Below are 22,253 nucleotides of genomic sequence, written 5' to 3'. Positions count from 1 at the left end.
TGTGACATTTTTCCCAACCCCCCCCCACCCGCCCTCGGGTGTAACAAAGTATAAGAAAGGAGTACTTGAGCATTCTTGTACATTTAATGTACAAATAAAATCCATATTCCCAATGATAAGTATTGCAGTAGCACATATGTCACAGTACTGCAATACTCCTATAAATACATAAATATAGGTGTAGAAAAGGGTGTGTCATGGTAAAGGGGCGTGTCTTGGCAATGGAGTGTGTCACTAGAAAGGGGCGTGTCTTGGACACAAAATATGGGCATGTCTTGACAAAGGGGCGTGTCTTGGAAATGGGGCGTATCACTGGAAAGGGGTGTGTCTTCTCAATGGGGTGCATCACTGGAAGGGGTGTGTCTTGGACACGAAATATGGGCGTATCACTGGAGAGGGGCGTGTCTTTGCAATGGGTGTGCCACTGGAAAGGGGTGTGTCTTGGCAATGGGGCATATCATTAGAAAGGGGCGTGTCTTGGCAATGGGGCACATCACTGGAAAGGGGCGTGTCTTGGCATAGGGTGTGTCACTGGAAAGGGGTGTGTCTTGGCAATGGGGCACATCACTGGAAAGGGGCGTGTCTTGGCAATGGAGTGTGTCACTGGAGAGGGGTGTGTCACTAGAAAGGGGCGAGTCTTGGACACGAGATATGGGCGTATCACTGGAGAGGGGCGTGTCTTTGTAATGGGGCGTGTCTTGGCAAAAAGATGTGTTGCTGGAAAGGGGCATGTCTTGGCAAAAGGGTGTGTCACTAGAAAAGGGTGTGTCTTGGACATGAGATATGGGCGTGTCTTTGCAATGGGGCGTGTCTTGGCAAAAGGGTGTATCACTGGAAATGGGCGTGTCTTGGTATAGGGGTGTGTCACTGGAAAGGGGTGTGTCTTGGCAATGGAGCATATCACTGAAAAGGGGCGTGTCCTGGCATAGGGGTATAGGGGTGTGTCACTGTAAAGGGGTGTTTCTTGGCAATGGGGCGTGTTTTATCAATGGGGTGTATCCCTAGAAAGGAGAGGGCGTGTCTTTGCAATGGGGCGTGTCTTGGCAAAAGGGTGTATCACTGGAAAGGGGAGTGTCTTAACAATGGGGCATATCATTGGAAAGGGGCGTGTCTTGGCAATGGGGCATATCACTGGAAAGGGGCGTGTCTTGGCATAGGGGCATTGGGGTATGTCTTGGCAATGGGGCATATTTTGTCAATGGGATGTATCCCTAGAAAGGGGTGTGTCACTAGAAAGGGGTGTGTCTTGACAGAGGCGCATTATATCTTAGAAGAAGTAGGTCCTATGTCATCATGCTACTGTTAGCATGCTGTCACTGGAAAGGGGTGTGTCTTATTATTGGGGGTGTGTCACTGGAAAGGGGCGTGGCTTGGCAAAGGGGTGTGTCACTGGAAAGGGGTGTATCTTCTCAATGCGGTGTTTCACTAGAAAGGGGTTTGTCTTGGCAATGGGGGGTATCACTAGAGAGGGGTGTGTCACTAGAAAGGGGTGTGTCTTGGCCATTGGGCAGTTTGCTACAAAGGGACGCGTGACTAGAATGGGGTGTGTCTTGGCCACTAGATATGGGCGTGTCTTCACAAAGGGGCATTTTACTAGAGGGGGGCGTGTCTTTGTAAAGGGGCGTGTCTTGGGAATGGGGCGTGTCACTGGAAAGGGGCGTGTCTTGGACATTAGATATGGCCGTGTCATGACAAAGGGGCGTGTCACTGGAGATGGGCGTGTCACTAGAAAGGGGTGTGTCCTGTCCACTAGATATGGGCATGTCAGTGGAGTGGGGCGTGTCTTTGTAATGGGGCGTGTCACAAGAAAGGGGCGTGTCTTGAACATTAGATATGGGCATGTCTTGACTAAGGGGCATATCGCTAGAGGGGGCCGTGTCTGGGCAAAGGGGTGTGTCACTGGAGATGGGCGTGTCTTGACAATGGGGTGTGTCACTACAAAAGTGTGTATCACGGGAAAGGGGCGTGTCTTGACAATGGGGTGTGTCACTACAAAGGTGTGTATCACTGGAAAGGGGCGTGTCTTGACAATGGGGTGTGTCACTACAAAGGTGTGTATCACTGGAAAGGGGCGTGTCTTGACAATGGGGTGTGTCACTGGAAAAGGGTGTGTCTTGACTAAGGGGCATATCGCTAGAGGGGGGCGTGTCTGGGGAAAGGGGCGTGTCACTGGAGATGGGCGTGTCTTGACAATGGGGTGTGTCACTACAAAAGTGTGTATCACTGGAAAGGGGCGTGTCTTGACAATGGGGTGTGTCACTACAAAGGTGTGTGTCACTGGAAAGGAGCGTGTCTTGACAATGGGGCGTGTCACTACAAAGGTGTGTATCACTGGAAAGGGGCGTGTCTTGACAATGGGGCGTGTCACTACAAAGGTGTGTATCACTGAAATGGGGCGTTGCACTACAAAGGTGTGTATCACTGGAAAGGGGCGTGTCTTGACAATGGGGCGTGTCACTGGAGAGGGGCGTGTCTTGACAATGGGGCGTGTCACTGGAAAGGTGTGTATCACTGGAAAGGGGCGTGTCTTGACAATGGGGTGTGTCACTGGAGAGGGGCGTGTCTTGACAATGGGGTGTGTCACTGGAAAGGTGTGTATCACTGGAAAGGAGCGTGTCTTGACAATGGGGTGTGTCACTGGAAAGGTGTGTATCACTGGAAAGGGGCGTGTCTTGACAATGGGGCGCGTCACTGGAAAGGTGTGTATCACTGAAATGGGGCGTTGCACTACAAAGGTGTGTATCACTGGAAAGGGGCGTGTCTTGACAATGGGGCGTGTCACTGGAGAGGGGCGTGTCTTGACAATGGGGTGTGTCACTGGAAAGGTGTGTATCACTGGAAAGGGGCATGTCTTGACAATGGGGCGTGTCACTGGAGAGGGGCGTGTCTTGACAATGGGGTGTGTCACTGGAAAGGTGTGTATCACTGGAAAGGGGCGTGTCTTGACAATGGGGTGTGTCACTGGAAGGGTGTGTATTACTGGAAAGGGGCGTGTCTTGACAATGGGGTGTGTCACTGGAAAGGTGTGTATCACTGGAAAGGGGCGTGTCTTGACAATGGGGCGCGTCACTGGAGAGGGGCGTGTCTTGACAATGGGGCGTGTCACTGGAGAGGGGCGTGTCTTGACAATGGGGTGTGTCACTGGAAAGGTGTGTATCACTGGAAAGGAGCGTGTCTTGACAATGGGGTGTGTCACTGGAAAGGTGTGTATCACTGGAAAGGGGCGTGTCTTGACAATGGGGCGCGTCACTGGAGAGGGGCGTGTCTTGACAATGGGGCGTGTCACTGGAGAGGGGCGTGTCTTGACAATGGGGTGTGTCACTGGAAAGGTGTGTATCACTGGAAAGGAGCGTGTCTTGACAATGGGGTGTGTCACTGGAAAGGTGTGTATCACTGGAAAGGGGCGTGTCTTGACAATGGGGCGCGTCACTGGAGAGGGGCGTGTCTTGACAATGGGGCGTGTCACTGGAGAGGGGCGTGTCTTGACAATGGGGCGTGTCACTGGAAAGGTGTGTATCACTGGAAAGGAGCGTGTCTTGACAATGGGGCGTGTCACTGGAAAGGTGTGTATCACTGGAAAGGGGCGTGTCTTGACAATGGGGCGTGTCACTGGAAAGGTGTGTATCCCTGGAAAGGGGCGTGTCTTGACAATGAGGCGTATCACTGGAAAGGGGCGTGTCTTGACAATGGGGTGTGTCACTGGAAAGGTGTGTATCACTGAAATGGGGCGTGTCACTGCAAAGGTGTGTATCACTAGAAAGGGGCGTGTCTTGACAATGGGGTGTGTCACTACAATGGGGCGTATCACTGGATAGGGGTGTGTCTTGACAATGGCGTGTGTCACTGGAAAGGGGCGTGTCTCGGCGATGAGGCGCACCAGTAGCGCCATCATGAGCGTGCACGTGGTGGTGGAGTTCAAGCGCGGTGGAGGGTGCAGAGCGCAGGTCATGTGACTCATCATCACGCCCTCCGTTCAGACAGATTTGGGGGCGTGTCACGGAGGCGAGCGTCAACGGAGGCGAGTTGTCCGATGATGACATCATAGCGCTATCGTCGTCGAAGCTGCATGTCCGCGCTCGTGCGCCAAGCGTGCGCACGTTGGACGGCGACGGCGGCGCCCGCTCCTCGGAGTCCAGCGTGTGCCAGCGAGCCAGGCGGGGGGCGTGGCTTCTTCCACCCGCCTGGTCCTTGGCGACTGTCCTGACCCGGGCGGCCGGGCGAGAAGGACTGCAGGAGTTTCTCTTCGCCTTCTCAATCCTGAAAGGAAAAAAAGGTGCGTCAGCTCACACGGCGGCCAAGTGGGCGTGGCCAGCAAAGTGGGCGTGGCGGCGACCTGCTGGCGGCGTGCTTGTGTCCAGAGAGGAGGTCGTTGGTCCTGAGGCGCTGCACGAAGGTGTGTGCTGCGGGGAGGCAACCGCAAGGTTTCATTTGCAAAAAAAAGGTTTCAAGCCTTCGAAGTTTCCCGCCATTACCCAGAGTGCCTTTGGGCACGGAGAGCAGCTTGATGGGCTCGTCGTCGGGGGAGAGTCCGGACGCCTTCTGCAGCGCTCGCAGGATCTCAGAGTTCTTCAGGAGGCAAGGAGGACAATTTCAGTCACTCGTGAAAACTATCATGGATACTTTGAGAGCCTTAGTTAGCACTTTAGCTGGACATAAACATGCTAACACCTTCGCTAACGTATTTTATTTATTTTTTTCCCACGGATAAAGACGTTAATGTCTCTTGTCAGAATAATTGTATCGAAGTTGTCACAAAACTTTGTGTTGCCGTGAGTTCCCGGCGAGAAGACAAAAGCTGTCTTTGATCTTACCAAGCAAAAGGCTTGTAAAACTCCACTGTGTAGGATGGGAAGCGACATGGAGGTGTCGGTTTCTTTGATGTATTGTAATCCACAGGAAGATTTTGTCTTGACCCGAGATCTACAAAGCGGAGAGGAAGCAGGCGACCTTTTCTTTGAACTGTTTTGTGACCAAAGGCAGCAGCTGTTTACGACCCCCCTCCCTTAGAAACAGCTGTTGCCATGTAATCAGGGAAAGTCCAAATAAAAGAGGAGGCGTACAAGACGTACTCTTGTATGACGTTTCTCCCCAATTGAGCTAAACATAATTCTGTCTCTGTTTGATTCCTTGCTTCTTGTCTTGTTTAATAGATGTCATCAGTGTTTGAACCTGACATCTCTTGCTTGCATGTTAGCATCTATGCTAGCGAGCGCTAGCTTGCGTCCTCAGTCAACAAGCAGTGTTGGTAAGTGTTATAAATCACCTGAAACTGTAGTACTTACCGCTGTCAACATTGTATTATCGTCCCTATGTTACGTTCATGTTAGCATTTAGGTTAGCTGGTAGAATATCACAAATAGAATCGATTCATCATTTTTAGAAATCATAAAAAAAAAATTATTTATCTTATTATTGTTTGGACTTCATCTTAGAAGAATGTCACCATGTCCTATTTCATCATGCTAATGTTAGCATATGTTAGCATGCTAAGGTTTTAGGCTCGATTTTTAAGTCTGTTTGTTTAAACATAAAATCATGGATTTTGACACTTGGCGCCATGCTACAAGTATGCCAACTTTCTTATAGTAGCATGCTAATGTTAGCATGCTAATGTTTTATGCTAGCTTTTTAAGTAATTGTGTATGTTTATACCGAAAAAAAACGATTTTGACACTTTTTTGGCACCATCTTACAAGTATGCCAGCTCTCTTATAGTAGCATGCTAACGTTAGCATGCTAATGTTTTATGCTAGCCTTTTAAGTAATTTTGTATGTTTATACCGAAAAAACAGATTTTGACACCTGCCGCCATCTTACAAGTATGCCAGCTTTCTTATATTAGCCTGCTAACATTTTAATCTAGCTTTTTAGCTAAATGTATATACTTAAACCTAAAAATCATAGATTTGGATGTTTAGCGCCATCTTGGAAGTCTGCTAACATCTCTTACTATAGCATGCTAATGTTATAGGCTATCTTTTTGAATAATTTCGTATGTTTGTACCAAAACAAATTATTTTGACACTTGGCGCCGTCCTACAAGTATGCCAGCTTTCTTGCGTTAGCATGCTAATGTTTTATGCTAGCTTTTTAAGTACTTTTATATGCTTAAACCTAAAAATCATAGATTTGGATGCTTAGCGCCATCTTGGAAGTCTGCTAACGTCTCTTTTTGTTTGTAATTTTGTATGTTTATACCGAAAAAACTGATTTTGACACTTGGCGCCATCTTACAAGTATGCCAGCTCTCTTATAGTAGCATGCTAATGTTAGCATGCTAATGTTTTATGCTAGCTTTTTAAGTAATTCTGTATGTTTATACCGAAAAAACAGATTTTGACACTTGGCGCCATCTTACAAGTATGCCAGATTTCTTCAGTTAGCATGCTAATGTTTTATGCTAGCTTTTTAAGTAATTTTATATGCTTAAACCTAAAAATCATAGATTTGGATGCTTAGCGCCATCTTGGAAGTCTGCTAAAGTCTCTTTTTGTTTGTAATTTTGTATGTTTATACCGAAAAAACTGATTTTGACACTTGGCGCCATCTTACAAGTATGCCAGCTCTCTTATAGTAGCATGCTAATGTTAGCATGCTAATGTTTTATGCTAGCTTTTTAAGTAATTCTGTATGTTTATACCGAAAAAGCAGATTTTGACACTTGGCGCCATCTTACAAGTATGCCAGCTTTCTTCAGTTAGCATGCTAATGTTTTATGCTAGCTTTTTAAGTAATTTTATATGCTTAAACCTAAAAATCATAGATTTGGATGCTTAGCGCCATCTTGGAAGTCTGCTAACGTCTCTTTTTGTTTGTAATTTTGTATGTTTATACCGAAAAAACTGATTTTGACACTTGGCGCCATCTTACAAGTATGCCAGCTCTCTTATAGTAGCATGCTAATGTTAGCATGCTATGTTTTATGCTAGCTTTTTAAGTAATTCTGTATGTTTATACCGAAAAAACAGATTTTGACACTTGGCGCCATCTTACAAGTATGCCAGCTTTCTTCAGTTAGCATGCTAATGTTTTATGCTAGCTTTTTAAGTAATTTTATATGCTTAAACCTAAAAATCATAGATTTGGATGCTTAGCGCCATCTTGGAAGTCTGCTAACGTCTCTTTTTGTTTGTAATTTTGTATGTTTATACCGAAAAAACTGATTTTGACACTTGGCGCCATCTTACAAGTATGCCAGCTCTCTTATAGTAGCATGCTAATGTTAGCATGCTAATGTTTTATGCTAGCTTTTTAAGTGATTTTGTACGTTTATACCGAAAAAACAGATTTTGACACTTGGCGCCATCTTACAAGTATGCCAGCTTTCTTCAGTTAGCATGCTAATGTTTTATGCTAGCTTTTTAAGTAATTTTATATGCTTAAACCTAAAAATCATAGATTTGGATGCTTAGCGCCATCTTGGAAGTCTGCTAACGTCTCTTTTTGTTTGTAATTTTGTATGTTTATACCGAAAAAACAGATTTTGACACTTGGCGCCATCTTACAAGTATGCCAGCTCTCTTATAGTAGCATGCTAATGTTAGCATGCTAATGTTTTATGCTAGCTTTTTAAGTAATTCTGTATGTTTATACCGAAAAAACAGATTTTGACACTTGGCGCCATCTTACAAGTATGCCAGCTTTATGATAATGTTTTATGCTAGCTTTTTAAGTAATTTTGTATGTTTATACCGAAAAAAACAGATTTTGACACTTGGCGCCATCTTAGGCTTCGATCGACACCAGGCCAGAGGTTCAGGGCACATCAAAATGTACGCAGAAGTTTTCTGGTAATTAGCTCGTGATTAGCGCTGAAGTTCCCAGCAAGCTAACGGTGGCGCTATACTGTATTCTTTGACTACCAAGGTACCTTTAAGACTTGAATTCAAAGTCATTTCATGCAAGGTAAATACGTTTTTAAATAAGACTTGGGGGTCCTTGTCCTGGAAAACACTTTCTGCTAAACATCACCGTCAAGTGTGGAAGTGACATCCTGTTTCGTGTGTGCAACGCCACCTTGCCGCCGAGCTCGTAGGCGCTGTCCAGCGGCGTCCTCTGCCTCTTGTTCCTGAGCTCCGGGCAGGCTCCGCCCCTCAGCAGCAGCTCCACCAGCGCCGGGTGTCCGCCCCGCACCGCCTCGTGCAGCGCCGTGTTCCCCTGATGGTTGGCGGCGTTCACCAGCGCCTGGCTCTGAGGGTCACACCGTTGGGAGACCACGCCCTGTAGCGCCGTGCGCGTGCGTGCGCGTGCTCACCTGTAGGAGGACGTCGGCGGTGTCCAGGTTGCCGTCGAGACACGCCAGGATCAGGGCCGTGTTGCCGTGGCGGTCCTTTTTGTTGAGCTTGGCGTTGCACTCCAGCAGGGAGACCGCCACCTAAAAGGCACGAGCGCGGTCAAGTCGGCAGTCCGCCGTGGGCCACGTGCACGCCGTCCCACCTGCGGGTGGCCGTTCTGGCTGGCCAGGTGAAGGGGCGTGGCCTGCTGGTTGCCGTGCCCGTTGACGCGGGCCCCGTGGCGCAGCAGCAGCGAGGTCAGCTCGGCGTGTCCGTGCGTGGCGGCCACGTGGAGCGGCGTGAAGCCGGCGGCGTTGCAGCTGTTGACGCCCAGCGCGCCCGCCTGCGCCGCGCACACCTGCAGGACGCACAGACGTTACCACGTGCACACTCTTGCCCGCTTGGTTTTCACGTGCGCGTGCAGACCTTCTGACCCGGCGCGCAGGTGGGACACTGGCACAGCGGGTGGCACAGCGGCACCTGTCGTGGCAAAATGAATATTTCACTCACACTGGGATTGATGTTGTATTGCTTCTCTTGCACCCCCCCCGCTCATTCCTCGGGTTCTTCTTGCACCCGAACCCACAAGTCCCGAGAACACGAGACAAGGACTGTTGTGATGCCGAAGATCCGCAACCTTGGATTTGTCTTTCGGTCAAATGTTACTCTCCAAACGTTGCTGTTGTCAGAATAATTGTGTCTAAGTTATCACAAAACTTTGTTGAGTTCCCGGCGAGCAGACAAAAGCTGTCTTTGATCCTACCAATCAAAAGGCCTGTAAAACTCCACCGTGTAGGATGGGAAGCGACATGAAGGTGTGGGTTTCTTTGATGTATTGTAATCCACAGGAGGATTTAGTCTTGACCCGAGATCGAGGCAGGGCCTGACTCTCCTCCAGGCACCTTTTCTTTGAACTGTTTTGTTGACCAAAGGCAGCGGCTGTTTACGACCCCCGTCCCTTTAGAAACAGCTGTTGCCATGTAATCAGGGAAAGTCCAAATAAAAGAGGAGGCGTACAATCTTTCGTTAGAGCGTGGTGGGAGACTTTACAAGAGTACAGCCCAGGCGTTTCTCCTCAATTGAGCCAAATTAAATTCTGTCTGTTTGATTCCTTGCTTCTTGTCTTGTTTAATAGATGTCATCAGTGTTTGAAGCTGACAGCTGTGTTGCTGCTTTTAATCAAAACATTCCTGTTCACGGTCAGATAGTCAGATTTTGTTAATCCTCCTTCCACTCTACCAAAAACGGGACAATTTGCCCAACCCCTCCTCTCTCCGGATAGAAAGATCTGGAAATTTCTTTGTCTCTCTCTTTCTCTCTTTTTTATTCCCTCTAACTAGCGTAGACTTGTTTCTCTGTAAACGAATGTTACTTGAGGCCTTACATCGAGAAAATTGTTAGCGTGCTAGTATTAGCATGCTAGCATTTTTTTTTCTTCTAATTTTGCATCAAATATTTTGTCATGTGACAAATGATAACTGTTAGCATGCTAACATTAGTATGCTTTTAGCTAATTTTGTAGGTATTTACCTTAGTCATATTTTGGTACTTGACACATGCTAATGTTAGCGTGCTAGCAATTTAAACACATTTTTAGGTACACACGTCGGAGTGCTATATTTTGATACTTGATGCATTCTAGTGCTAGTGCATGCTAGCATTTTTTTTTCTAATCACCTCAGCATCAAATATTTTGTCATGTGACAAATGATACCTGTTAGCATGCTGACATTAGCATGCTAGCTTTTTTTTTTTTTTTTTAGCTAATTTTGTATGTATTTACCTTAGTCATATTTTGGTTCTTGATAAATGCTAATGTTAGCGTGCTAGCATTTTTAACACATTTTTAGGTACAAACGTCGGAGTGATATATTTTGATACTTGATGCATGCTAAAATTAGCGTGCTAGCATTTTCAACACATTTTTAGGTACAAACATCAGAGTGATATATTTTGATACTTGATGCATGCTAACATTAGCAATCCTGTTTTTTTAGCTAATTTTGTAGGTATTTAATTTTGGTACTTGATACATGCTAATGTTAGCGTGCTAGCATTTTCAGCACATTTTTAGGTACACACGTCGGAGTGATATATTTTGATACTTGATGCATTCTAGTATTAGCATGCTAGCATTTTTTTTCTAATTTTGGATGTAATCACCTCAGCATCAAATATTTTGTCATGTGACAAATGATACCTGTTAGCATACTGACATTAGCATGCTAGCTTTTTTTTAAGCTAATTTTGTATGTATTTACCTTAGTCATATTTTGGTTCTTGATAAATGCTAATGTTAGCGTGCTAGCATTTTTAACACATTTTTAGGTACAAACGTCGGAGTGATATATTTTGATACTTGATGCATGCTAACATTAGCGTGCTAGCATTTTCAACACATTTTTAGGTACAAACGTCGGAGTGATATATTTTGACACTTGATGCATGCTAACATTAGCAATCCTGTTTTTTTAGCTAATTTTGTAGGTATTTAATTTTGGTACTTGATACATGCTAATGTTAGCGTGCTAGCATTTTCAGCACATTTTTAGGTACACACGGAGTGATATATTTTGATACTTGATGCATTCTAGTATTAGCATGCTAGCATTTTTTTTTCTAATTTTGGATGTAATCGCCTCAGCATCAAATATTTTGTCATGTGACAAATGATACCTGTTAGCATGCTGACATTAGCATGCTAGCTTTTTTTTTTTTAGCTAATTTTGTATGTATTTACCTTAGTCATATTTTGGTTCTTGATAAATGCTAATGTTAGTGTGCTAGCATTTTTAACACATTTTTAGGTACAAACGTCGGAGTGATATATTTTGATACTTGATGCATGCTAACATTAGCAATCCTGTTTTTTTAGCTAATTTTGGAGGTATTTAATTTTGGTACTTGATTCATGCTAATGTTAGCGTGCTAGCATTTTCAGCACATTTTTAGGTACACACGTCAGAGTGATATATTTTCATACTTGATGCATGCTAACATTAGCAATCCAGTTTTTTTTAGCAAATTTTGTAGGTATTTACCTTAGTCATATTTTGGTACTTGATACATACTAATGTTAGCGTGCTAGCATTTTCAACACATTTTTAGGTACACACGTCAGAGTAATATATTTTGATACTTGATGCATGCTAACATTAGCAATCCTGTTTTTTTAGCTAATTTTGGTAATTGATACATGCTAATATTAGCGTGCTAGCATTTTCAGCACATTTTTAGGTACACACGTCGGAGTGATATATTTTGATACTTGATGCATTCTAGTATTAGCATGCTAGCATTTGTTTTCTAATTTTGGATGTAATCACCTCAGCATCAAATATTATGTCATGTGACAAATGATACCTGTTAGCATGCTGACATTAGCATGCTAGCTTTTTTTTTTTTTTAGCTAATTTTGTATGTATTTACCTTAGTCATATTTTGGTTCTTGATAAATGCTAATGTTAGCGTGCTAGCATTTTTAACACATTTTTAGGTACAAACGTCGGAGTGATATATTTTGATACTTGATGCATGCTAACATTAGCGTGCTAGCATTTTCAACACATTTTTAGGTACAAACGTCAGAGTGATATATTTTGATACTTGATGCATGCTAACATTAGCAATCCTGTTTTTTTAGCTAATTTTGTAGGTATTTAATTTTGGTACTTGATACATGCTAATGTTAGCGTGCTAGCATTTTCAGCACATTTTTAGGTACACACGTCGTAGTGATATATTTTGATACTTGATGCATTCTAGTATTAGCATGCTAGCATTTTTTTTCTAATTTTGGATGTAATCACCTCAGCATCAAATATTTTGTCATGTGACAAATGATACCTGTTAGCATGCTGACATTAGCATGCTAGCTTTTTTTTTTTTTAGCTAATTTTGTATGTATTTACCTTAGTCATATTTTGGTTCTTGATAAATGCTAATGTTAGCGTGCTAGCATTTTTAACACATTTTTAGGTACAAACGTCGGAGTGATATATTTTGATACTTGATGCATGCTAAAATTAGCGTGCTAGCATTTTCAACACATTTTTAGGTACAAACGTCAGAGTGATATATTTTGATACTTGATGCATGCTAACATTAGCAATCCTGTTTTTTTAGCTAATTTTGTAGGTATTTAATTTTGGTACTTGATACATGCTAATGTTAGCGTGCTAGCATTTTCAGCACATTTTTAGGTACACACGTCGGAGTGATATATTTTGATACTTGATGCATTCTAGTATTAGCATGCTAGCATTTTTTTTCTAATTTTGGATGTAATCGCCTCAGCATCAAATATCTTGTCATGTGACAAATGATACCTGTTAGCATGCTGACATTAGCATGCTAGCTTCTTTTTTTTTTTAGCTAATTTTGTATGTATTTACCCTAGTCATATTTTGGTTCTTGATAAATGCTAATGTTAGCGTGCTAGCATTTTAAACACATTTTTAGGTACAAACGTCGGAGTGATATATTTTGATACTTGATGCATGCTAACATTAGCAATCCTGTTTTTTTAGCTAATTTTGTAGGTATTTAATTTTGGTACTTGATACATGCTAATGTTAGCGTGCTAGCATTTTCAGCACATTTTTAGGTACACACGTCGGAGTGATATATTTTGATACTTGATGCATTCTAGTATTAGCATGCTAGCATTTTTTTTGTAATTTTGGATGTAATCACCTCAGCATCAAATATTTTGTCATGTGACAAATGATACCTGTTAGCATGCTGACATTAGCATGCTAGCTTTTTTTTTTTTTAGCTAATTTTGTATGTATTTACCTTAGTCATATTTTGGTTCTTGATAAATGCTAATGTTAGCGTGCTAGCATTTTTAACACATTTTTAGGTACAAACGTCGGAGTGATTTATTTTTATACTTGATGCATGCTAACATTAGCGTGCTAGCATTTTCAACACATTTTTAGGTACAAACGTCAGAGTGATATATTTTGATACTTGATGCATGCTAACATTAGCAATCCTGTTTTTTTAGCTAATTTTGTAGGTATTTAATTTTGGTACTTGATACATGCTAATGTTAGCGTGCTAGCAATTTAAACACATTTTTAGGTACACACGTCGGAGTGATATATTTTGATACTTGATGCATTCTAGTATTAGCATGCTAGCATTTTTTTTTCTAATTTTGGATGTAATCACCTCAGCATCAAATATTTTGTCATGTGACAAATGATACCTGTTAGCATGCTGACATTAGCATGCTAGCTTTTTTTTTTTTTTAGCTAATTTTGTATGTATTTACCTTAGTCATATTTTGGTTCTTGATAAATGCTAATGTTAGCGTGCTAGCATTTTTAACACATTTTTAGGTACAAACGTCGGAGTGATATATTTTGATACTTGATGCATGCTAACATTAGCGTGCTAGCATTTTCAACACATTTTTAGGTACAAACGTCAGAGTGATATATTTTGATACTTGATGCATGCTAACATTAGCAATCCTGTTTTTTTAGCTAATTTTGGAGGTATTTAATTTTGGTACTTGATACATGCTAATGTTAGCGTGCTAGCATTTTCAGCACATTTTTAGGTACACACGTCAGAGTGATATATTTTCATACTTGATGCATGCTAACATTAGCAATCCAGTTATTTTTAGCTAATTTTGTAGGTATTTACCTTAGTCATATTTTGGTACTTGATACATACTAATGTTAGCGTGCTAGCATTTTCAACACATTTTTAGGTACACACGTCAGAGTAATATATTTTGATACTTGATGCATGCTAACATTAGCAATCCTGTTTTTTTAGCTAATTTAGTAGGTATTTAATTTTGGTACTTGATACATGCTAATGTTAGCGTGCTAGCATTTTCAGCACATTTTTAGGTACACACGTCGGAGTGATATATTTTGATACTTGATGCATTCTAGTATTAGCATGCTAGCATTTTTTTTCTAATTTTGGATGTAATCGCCTCAGCATCAAATATTTTGTCATGTGACAAATGATACCTGTTAGCATGCTGACATTAGCATGCTAGCTTTTTTTTTTTTTTTTAGCTAATTTTGTATGTATTTACCTTAGTCATATTTTGGTTCTTGATAAATGCTAATGTTAGCGTGCTAGCATTTTTAACACATTTTAAGGTACAAACGTCGGAGTGATATATTTTGATACTTGATGCATGCTAAAATTAGCGTGCTAGCATTTTCAACACATTTTTAGGTACAAACGTCAGAGTGATATATTTTGATACTTGATGCATGCTAACATTAGCAATCCTGTTTTTTTAGCTAATTTTGTAGGTATTTAATTTTGGTACTTGATACATGCTAATATTAGCGTGCTAGCATTTTCAGCACATTTTTAGGTACACACGTCAGAGTGATATATTTTCATACTTGATGCATGCTAACATTAGCAATCCATTTTTTTTTAGCTAATTTTGTATGTATTTACCTTAGTCATATTTTGGTACTTGATACATACTAATGTTAGCGTGCTAGCATTTTCAACACATTTTTAGGTACACACGTCAGAGTGATATATTTTGATACTTGATGCATGCTAACATTAGCAATCCTGTTTTTTTAGCTAATTTTGTAGGTATTTAATTTTGGTACTTGATACATGCTAATGTTAGCGTGCTAGCATTTTCAGCATATTTTTAGGTACACACGTCAGAGTGATATATTTTCATACTTGATGCATGCTAACATTAGCAATCCAGTTTTTTTTAGCTAATTTTGTAGGTATTAACCTTAGTCATATTTTGGCACTTGATACATACTAATGTTAGCGTGCTAGCATTTTCAACACATTTTTAGGTACAAACGTCAGAGTGATATATTTTGATACTTGATGCATGCTAACATTAGCAATCCTGTTTTTTTAGCTAATTTTGTAGGTATTTAATTTTGGTACTTGATACATGCTAATGTTAGCGTGCTAGCATTTTCAGCACATTTTTAGGTACACACGTCAGAGTGATATATTTTCATACTTGATGCATGCTAACATTAGCAATCCAGTTTTTTTTAGCTAATTTTGTAGGTATTTACCTAAGTCATATTTTGGTACTTGATACATACTAATGTTAGCGTGCTAGCATTTTCAACACATTTTTAGGTACACACGTCAGAGTAATATATTTTGATACTTGATGCATGCTAACATTAGCAATCCTGTTTTTTAGCTAATTTTGTAGGTAGTTTGGACTCCCCTGCCTTAAGTATATACTTAAAAGACCCGAGTTTGTTTATTGAAGAGAGAAAATCCCCAACCCACCTGGGACAAGATCTGTCCCTCCTCCTCGTCATCAGTCCACTCCAGCAGGTAGCGCACCTGAAAGCCGCCACAAAATGACTCCCACTTGCCGAGACGTGCACAGGAGCGTTCTCACCATTTCCACGTCGCCGTCCGCCACCGCACGCAGCAGCTTCTCCACCTGTCAAGTCACAGAGGGAGACAAAAAAAGGTCACCGTGGCGACGAAGGGGGACACTCTGGCGTGGCGTCGGCGGCCTTCACCTGGCGATGTCGCACCAGCGCCCGCTCGGGTTGGAGCTGGCAGCCCGGAGAGGAGGTGCTGGACACGGACGAGCGCCGGCTGCTGCAGTCGGACGCCGCGGGGGAGGCGGGGACACTCGCGTGAACGCCGGCGGTGCTCCTGCACGGCCGGCTGCTCCGCGTCGACTTTATCAGCGTGACGATCTGCAGTGGAGAGGAATGCAAACCCACAAATTTTTTACACACATCCAAAAAGTGTGCCAGCACACTTTAGTAAATAAACCTAACCCCAAAAAACAAAATTAAGCTCTAGCGCCCCCTAGGAAAAACAAAAAACAAACTGTAACTCCCACTAGGAAGGTCGTAGAGACATGAAACAAAAACCTGTATGTAGGTCTGCTTTAGACCTACAACTCATAATTTTACATCCTCGGGCGAAAACCAACAGGAAGTTGGCAATTTCCCATTTTAGACAAAAATGTACTAAAAACACTGTTTTTTACGTCTTTGACCTCTAATTTGACCCCCTTAAAATACTTCAAAACTCACCGAACTTCTCACACACATCGGGACTGGTAGAAATTGCGATCTCAAAAAATAACCGAACCCCGAAACTCAAAATTGTGCTCTAGAGCAATTTTTAAATAAAACAGAGAAAAAACTGCTTTTTAGAGGAAAACTCAGACAAAACTGCTTATAACTTCCGGTAGGAACGTCGTAGAGACATGAAACAAATACCTCTACGTAGGTCTCACTTAGACCTACATTTCATACATTGACACCCTTCAGCAAAAATCAACAGGAAGTTTGTAATCTTCATTTCAAAACAACATTTTTGTACCAAACGGTCACCAAACATCAAACATTATCTCCTCTGAGCGCGTTTGTCGTTTCGGCTTCAAACTGCTACAGGAGAGAGATTGAACCCTTCTGATTAAAAGTTGAAGAAAGAGTTGTGATAAGTGCTACCATTTTGATTTTACGAGCCTTCAAAGACCCGCAGCACTGATGCTGCTCCGGTGCCAAAAATGACAACGAAAATGCAATTAGACCTTCTTTGTCCTCAATACACACAATAGCCTATAATGACAATGTGAACTCAGACACAACTTCCTCTAACTCCCAGTACGAATATCGTAGAGACACGAAACAAAAACCTCTATGTAGGTCTCACTCAGGACTACCACTGGACAAAAGTATTGGACACCTAGGACTAGCACCTGCCAAAAGGCGGACCCGACCAACGTATATATCGCGATAGACGTAATTAATATGAATAAAAAATGTGTTCGATAGTATCTACACACATATATATATATACATATACATGTATACATATATATACACACACACACATATGTATACTGTGGAGAATGCATATATATGTTTAAGAGTTCTTTCTTTATTCATAGTCATGTTTAAAGCAGCTAATATTTTCCCATGTGTACTCTTTTTGCTTGTATCTTATGTCCGCAAGTAAACTCTGTGCTTCACCTTGAAGGGTTGGAATGTGGGAGTATAGCATACTCCCTTTTTTACCTTATCAGTATTAGAACAATGAGGCTGTATTTCTTTCTGGGCAGGGTGGGGGCTGTTTTCGTATTCAATAAGTTGTCTCTTCCCGTTTGATTTTCAGACCTCTTCTAGATGCTGGTATTAGCGCACCGCAGGACTGGTCTCCTAAAGCTTTAGTAAAACTTGATAATATTCCTATTCTGTCTTGATGGTCCTTCTTACTCAACATATACTGTATGTCATCAGAAAGAACTTGGGATTGACCAGTGACTTGTATTCCCTGAGAGGAAGACTGGTCAGACGCAACAATACATACAGTATATACACATATATATACATACTGTATATACTGTATACACGTTAGTGCGCATTCATCTGCGCCACTCCACTTTTGACCACGACTGTGTGTATATACACACACACACACACATATATAAATACATATACACACACACATATATATACATAATGTATTTGACTTTAATTTTGTAGAACTTTATAATTGTCTAGTAAAATAAAAACCTTAGAATATCCCTAACAATTCTTGTATGAAAACTTTTTCTCACAATATTGCAACTTATGACTTTTCCCCCCACAATATAGTCCACTTTAGTTGTGTAAAATGGCACTTTTAATTTTATTTTTTATTTTGTACGTTTTTCTTAAAATATTTTTTCCTTGAAAAATGCCCCCACAATTCAATGTTCTCACAAAATGTTTAAAAAAAATAAATATATATATATACATATATATATATATATATATATATACACACACACACACACATTTTTACAATATATTTTACTTTAATCCTATAAAATTACATCATTTATTATTTTTTCAAAAAGAATAAAATACTTTTTTTTCATAATATTTAATCTAGTAAAATTACACAAATTTGTTTTTCTCCCCTTTAGAATATTCCTAAAAATTCTTGTATAAAAACATTGTAAATTTTACAGTAAAATTACGCTTTGAACCCTGCGGTTTATAAAACCGTGCGGCTAATTTGTGGATTTTTCTTCGCCGACAGTCATAATGCAGATAGTTTTCAAAAGAACCAAGCGGATGCTGATTAGGCGTGTTATTGTTTGTGCTATGGCGCCATCTTTCGGACGAGTTTCTCACTGCAGGCGCTGCAGTGCCCTTCTGGTCAGACTGAGCTTTGAACCGGAAGTAGAACTGCTCTCCCGTCTTGGTTAGAGGGGTCGGGCCAGCAACTTGAGGGTTCCCGGTTCGATCCCTGCTTCCATGCGAGTCACTGCTGTTGTGTCCTTGGGCAAGGTACCTTACTCACCCGCTCCCACCCACACTGGTTCAAATGTACCCTAGATAATGGGTTTCACTATGTAAAGCCCTTTAAATCACTAGAGATTATATAAATATAATACACTTCACTTCTAGTCATCCGTAGCGTTTCTACTCCACTCCAAGCAACGTTTGTAATTTTTACAATATAACTAAAACAATTCTTACTTACTAAACTGTCCCATGTGTGATGTCTGTAGGAGTGTTTTCATGCATATTTGTACATGCTATAGTAATGTAATCAAGCTGGCGTCGTTAGCATTAGTTAATGTGCTAACACGTTTACAAGTGTCTGTGTTAGTATTATTAACTTACAATGACTTTTTTTTTTTTTTTTATTGTTTCACTTTCACAAATTCCTCAGTGAATTCACCAAAACGTCACCGCGGAGGTATTGAGTCTGTTTAGCTGATCGGAGAGCAAGCTTGCGCAACTAGTGGGTCCATGACGATGACTTCTGTTTTGTTTGATCAGCTGTTTTACTGCCATGTTAGACACTGTTTGGAACAATTAAGGTATGTGTAAGAATAATTATGTACAAGTTATCACACAACTCTTATGCTTAAAGGCCGTTGCTATAGTTATCAATTGTGCTGAAGTTGTACTTTTCTATCTGTGCAAAGGGACAACTTGCAATCCTGGATTGCGAGTCGTCTCGTATCAGGGTTTGTGTCCAAGGGCGAACATCGAGTACCTTGACGCAGACAAAGCAGAGACAGGGCGATATCACGACTGTCAGCACATGTCCATTTCTGAATAATCATATATTGTGTCTAACTGGGGCTGCTGAAATGACCCCCCTTCCTTCAGAAGCAGCCTCAGTGATGTAACCAGGGACCTCCCGAATAAATAGTGGAGCATGCGGGCTGTGCCTTAGGGCGTAGGGTGAAACTGTAACTGAGTGTACAGCCCCATACGTCTCTCCTCATTGAGCAAAATTGAACTCTGTCTCTGCCTGATTCCTTGCTTCTTGTCTGTTTAATACATGTCATCAGTCTTTTAATCTGACAATATGTAAATAAACATTTACTAAATATTTCTGTGTAAATAACGTATAAATCTGCTGTTTATAGTTGGAAGAATATTTTTCTTCTTATATCCTGGTGCATTGTGTAGTCTGGACAACACGGTACACACACACACACACACACACACACACACACACACACACACACACACACACACACACACACACACACACACACACACACACACACACACACACACACACACACACACAAACAAACACACAGCAACTGGCCTTGGAGTTGAGCGCACAATGAAGCGCCGTGTCCCGGTTCTTGTTGAGCACGTTGACGGCGGCCTCGTTCTCCAGGAGGACCTGGATGATGCCCTCGTAGCCCCAGCGCGACGCCAAGTGCAGCGGCGTGTCCCCTTTGTCGTTCTGCAGGTCCAAGCTGCACGTTTGGAAGTCGTAGTAGACCAGGGCCTTCACGCACTGACACCCGACAACGACAAGAAACGTGAGGCGGCGTGCTGGAGCGGACGAAGAAGCGGGCCGGCGTGACTCACGTCCTCGTGGCCGTACATGCACGCCAGGTGCAGCGGCGTGTTGCCGTTGTTGTCCTGAGCGTCGCCGTCCGCCTTGTAGTGCAGCAGCAGCAGCTACGCGACACACAGGCAACATTGGCACATGCTAACGTGTGTGTGTTTGTGTGTGTGTGTGTGTGTGTGCTCACCGTGACCCCCTGGTATCCCTTCTGACACGCCAGGTGCAGCGGTGTGAGGGCGTGGTAATCCGTGGCGTTGACTGGTGCTCCCAGTTTGGACACCAGTAGGTCGATCAGATGAGCCTGGCCTACACACACACACACACACACACACACGTTCATATTGCACAGTGTGTGTCGGGGGGCCGCGCGTCGCCAAGTCGCTCACCGCAGACGGCGGCGACGTGCAGGGGCGTGTAACCCCTGTCGTCCCTGGAGAAGGAGGTGATGATGGACGGATCGTTCAACTTCCTGTCAAAAAACAAACATGTCTGTCATTTCAAGTGGACGTCCGATGTGGAGTTCGCGAACGAGTCGAGGTTTTTGAACGGCTCTTTCAATAAGAACCGATTCCCGCGAGCCTTTTTGTACGCACATGCCAATTTAGACTAGAAAATGACTTTTGAAACATTTGAACATTACTTTTTTAAAATTATTTTTTAAATATATTGATTTTTTAAAATTATTATTAGGGCCCGAACAGCGGAGCCCTTCAGGGGCCCTATTGAAACTGCTGCGTTTTTTTCTTTTCGTTTGAAAGCCTTTTTGGAGGCCCTTAACATGCACGAAAAGTCCCCATATTTTGCAGGCAAAAAAGTTGATGTTTTAGATTCCTGAAAATGAAATGTAAAAATTGGCTCTCTAGCGCCACCTTTTGAAGTAAAATTTACAAAAATTAGCCCCTCCTACCGGTGTCACGTATCAACACGAAAATCGCGGGACACGTCTATCATGACGGGATGCACACAAAAGTCTCAGGAACCCACACCTGAAAACCAACAGGAAGTCGGCCATCTTGGTTTTCGTCTTCCAATTTTCAGCGAAGAAAAAGGGGTCATACTTTAACAAACTCCTATATTATATTAACATGCACGAAAAGTCCCCATTTTTTGCAGGCGCGTCAGGTATGGCGAAAAATTTGATATTTTAGAATCCCGAAAATGAAACTTAAAAATTGGCTCTCTAGCGCCACAAATCGGCCATCTTGGTTTTCGTCTTCCAATTTTCAGTAAACAAAAAGTGGTCATACTTTAACAAACTCCTATATTATATTAACATGCACGAAAAGTCACCATATTTTGCAGGCGAAAGTATGAAAGTATGGCGAAAAATTTGATGTTTAGGAGTTCCAAAAATTAAACTTAAAAATTGGTTCTCTAGCGCCACCTATGAAATAAAAATTTAAAAAAATTAGCCCCTCCTACCAGTTTCACGTATCAACACGGAAATCGCAGAAGACGTCTATCATGACGTGACGCACATAAAAGTCTCAGGAACCCACACCTGGAAACCAACAGGAAGTCGGCCATCTTGGTTTTCGTCTTCCAATTTTCAGCGAACAAAAAGTGGTCACACTTTAACGAACTCCTATATTAAATTAACATGCACGTAAAGTCTCCATTTTTTGCAGGCGCGTCAGGTATGGCAAAAATTTTTATATTTTAGATTCCAGAAAATTAAACTTAAAAATTGGCTCTCTAGCGCCACAAATCGGCCATCTTGGTTTTCGTCTTCCATTTTTCAGCGAACAAAAGGGGGTCATACTTAAACAAACTCCTATATTATATTAACATGCATGAAAAGTCTTCATATTTTGCAGGCGAAAGTATGAAAGTATGGCGGAATTTTTTTGATTTTGGAGTTCAAAAAATGAAACTTAAAAATTGGCTCTCTAGCGCCAACTTTGAAATTAAAATGTAAAAAAATTAGCCCCTCCTACCAGTTTCACGCATCGACACGAAAATCGCGGGAGACGTCTGCCATGACGGGACGCACATAAAAGTCTCAGGAACCCACACCTGAAAACCAACAGGAAGTCAGCCATCTTGGTTTTTGTCTTCCATTTTTCAGCGAAAAAAAGGGGGTCATACTTTAACAAATTCCTATATGATATTAACATGCACGAAAAGTCCCCATTTTTTGCAGGCGCG

At 42.0% G+C, this 22,253-nt stretch overlaps 1 protein-coding gene across 3 annotated transcripts in view; it reads right to left on the bottom strand.

Annotated features, from left to right (window-relative positions):
* Positions 1-13: 13 nt before the first annotated feature.
* Positions 14-22,253, bottom strand: part of LOC133646940 (uncharacterized) — a 54,654-nt gene continuing 32,414 nt past the window's right edge. The window contains exons 14-28 of one of the 3 annotated variants that reach the window (XM_062042888.1): positions 20,492-20,574; positions 20,293-20,411; positions 20,126-20,218; positions 19,854-20,051; positions 15,791-15,973; positions 15,664-15,708; positions 15,549-15,605; positions 8,700-8,753; positions 8,437-8,631; positions 8,255-8,374; positions 8,017-8,190; positions 4,473-4,566; positions 4,334-4,400; positions 2,052-4,257; positions 14-1,943 (exon numbers count right to left, since the gene is read on the bottom strand). In XM_062042888.1, the coding sequence (XP_061898872.1) occupies positions 1,410-1,943; positions 2,052-4,257; positions 4,334-4,400; positions 4,473-4,566; positions 8,017-8,190; positions 8,255-8,374; positions 8,437-8,631; positions 8,700-8,753; positions 15,549-15,605; positions 15,664-15,708; positions 15,791-15,973; positions 19,854-20,051; positions 20,126-20,218; positions 20,293-20,411; positions 20,492-20,574 (4,222 nt within the window). In that variant the 3' untranslated portion in view covers positions 14-1,409. Of the gene's footprint in view, positions 4,258-4,333; positions 4,401-4,472; positions 4,567-8,016; positions 8,191-8,254; positions 8,375-8,436; positions 8,632-8,699; positions 8,754-15,548; positions 15,606-15,663; positions 15,709-15,790; positions 15,974-19,853; positions 20,052-20,125; positions 20,219-20,292; positions 20,412-20,491; positions 20,575-22,253 lie in introns of all 3 variants that reach the window. The other 2 variants (XM_062042889.1, XM_062042887.1) reach the window with 2 other exon arrangements.

This window comes from Entelurus aequoreus, linkage group LG03 (assembly GCF_033978785.1).
Source record: "Entelurus aequoreus isolate RoL-2023_Sb linkage group LG03, RoL_Eaeq_v1.1, whole genome shotgun sequence".
Lineage (NCBI taxonomy): Eukaryota > Metazoa > Chordata > Actinopteri > Syngnathiformes > Syngnathidae > Entelurus > Entelurus aequoreus.
Note: the sequence above shows the minus strand (reverse complement) of the source record. Positions and strands in the feature narration are given on the sequence as shown.